Below are 1,132 nucleotides of genomic sequence, written 5' to 3' on the forward strand. Positions count from 1 at the left end.
GTCCCCTTGGAGGGGTGTCTTTGGAGAGGGAAGAGGGAAGCCGACCCTCCGCCTGTGCCACCTCAGCCCCCCGCAGCTCAGCTCACCTGCGAGAAGCCCCCCAGGATGATGCGATTGGGGGGGATCCCGTTCTTCATCTCATGTTCAATAATGGCTTTAACTGGAAGAAGTCGGAGAAACGGCTCAGTGGAAGGTGGGGGAGAGTTAAAAGCAGCACCCAGGGCCGGGGGGCGCACACAGGACACCCAGCACGTCAGGGAGAGGCGGGTGCCAAAGGTCCCAGGGACCAAACGCACTTGGCTTCAGCTAGGGAGAAGGTGGGCTGGGATTATGGAAGAGCAGGAAGGAGAGGTGGAAGGAAGACAACTGCTCCTGCCCCAGCAAGGGAGAGGTGCCCCGGAGCTCAGCACTTCCCCCTCCCCAAGGCTTCTTACTGTTTTCTGCAGCTTTCTTGATCCCAGCTTCGTCCTCGGGTGCGTCTGGAGTCAACCCCATCAGATCAAACCTGGGAGAGGAAGCAGGGTGAGCCCCAAACCTCTCCCAGCACACCCAGGGAGTGGGGAGGTGGGAGCTGGCTGTGCTCTGCCCTTCCCTTCCCCAAAATCCCAGTGGATTTGGGCTCTTCTTCCATCCCCCCATCCCTCTCACTCCCAGAACACACCCTCCAAAGGGTCCCACCCACCCTTGCCACCCGAAGCACTGACCAGGAGGGCATAACCATCTTCATGTTGAGGGTAACGGGGATCCGGGGCCTGTGGAGAAGAGGATTTGGGTGGTTTAGTGCAAAGGCAAGAGAAGAAAAGCCGAGCCAAGGGGAGTGGGGTGACCATTCCTCCTGCCTGGAGCCGCATGACACCTTCCCAAGGGACGGGTTGGTGCCATCAGACCCAGCCCAGGGGCTGCAAGGCAACCCCAGGGATCATCTGTGAGCCCCGAGCACATCCCCGCTGAGCTGGCAGCTCCGGGCGTTGCCAAGCAGCTCCCCCCTGGGACGCAGGGCACCTGCATCCTGCCCCGTGTGCTGCTGCTGAGCCTGGAGATGCTGAGGGAGCAGCTGCCGAGGCGGATACCGGGAATACGGCTGCGGCGGAGCTCTCCCAGCCCGGTGAGTGCCCCCCTGCACGGGCTATCG

General features: G+C 62.0%; 1 protein-coding gene across 1 annotated transcript in view; it reads right to left on the bottom strand.

Moving 5' to 3' along the window:
• Positions 1-86: 86 nt before the first annotated feature.
• Positions 87-1,132, bottom strand: part of LOC104507015 (acyl-protein thioesterase 2) — a gene marked incomplete at both ends in the record, with an annotated part of 2,021 nt that continues 975 nt past the window's right edge. Inside the window, 3 exons of the mRNA XM_010148171.1 lie at positions 87-160; positions 435-505; positions 705-752. Of these exons, the coding sequence (XP_010146473.1) occupies positions 87-160; positions 435-505; positions 705-752 (193 nt within the window). The remainder of the gene's footprint in view (positions 161-434; positions 506-704; positions 753-1,132) is intronic.

The sequence above is a fragment of the Eurypyga helias genome, unplaced genomic scaffold (assembly GCF_000690775.1).
Source record: "Eurypyga helias isolate BGI_N326 unplaced genomic scaffold, ASM69077v1 scaffold21803, whole genome shotgun sequence".
NCBI classification, from domain to species: domain Eukaryota; kingdom Metazoa; phylum Chordata; class Aves; order Eurypygiformes; family Eurypygidae; genus Eurypyga; species Eurypyga helias.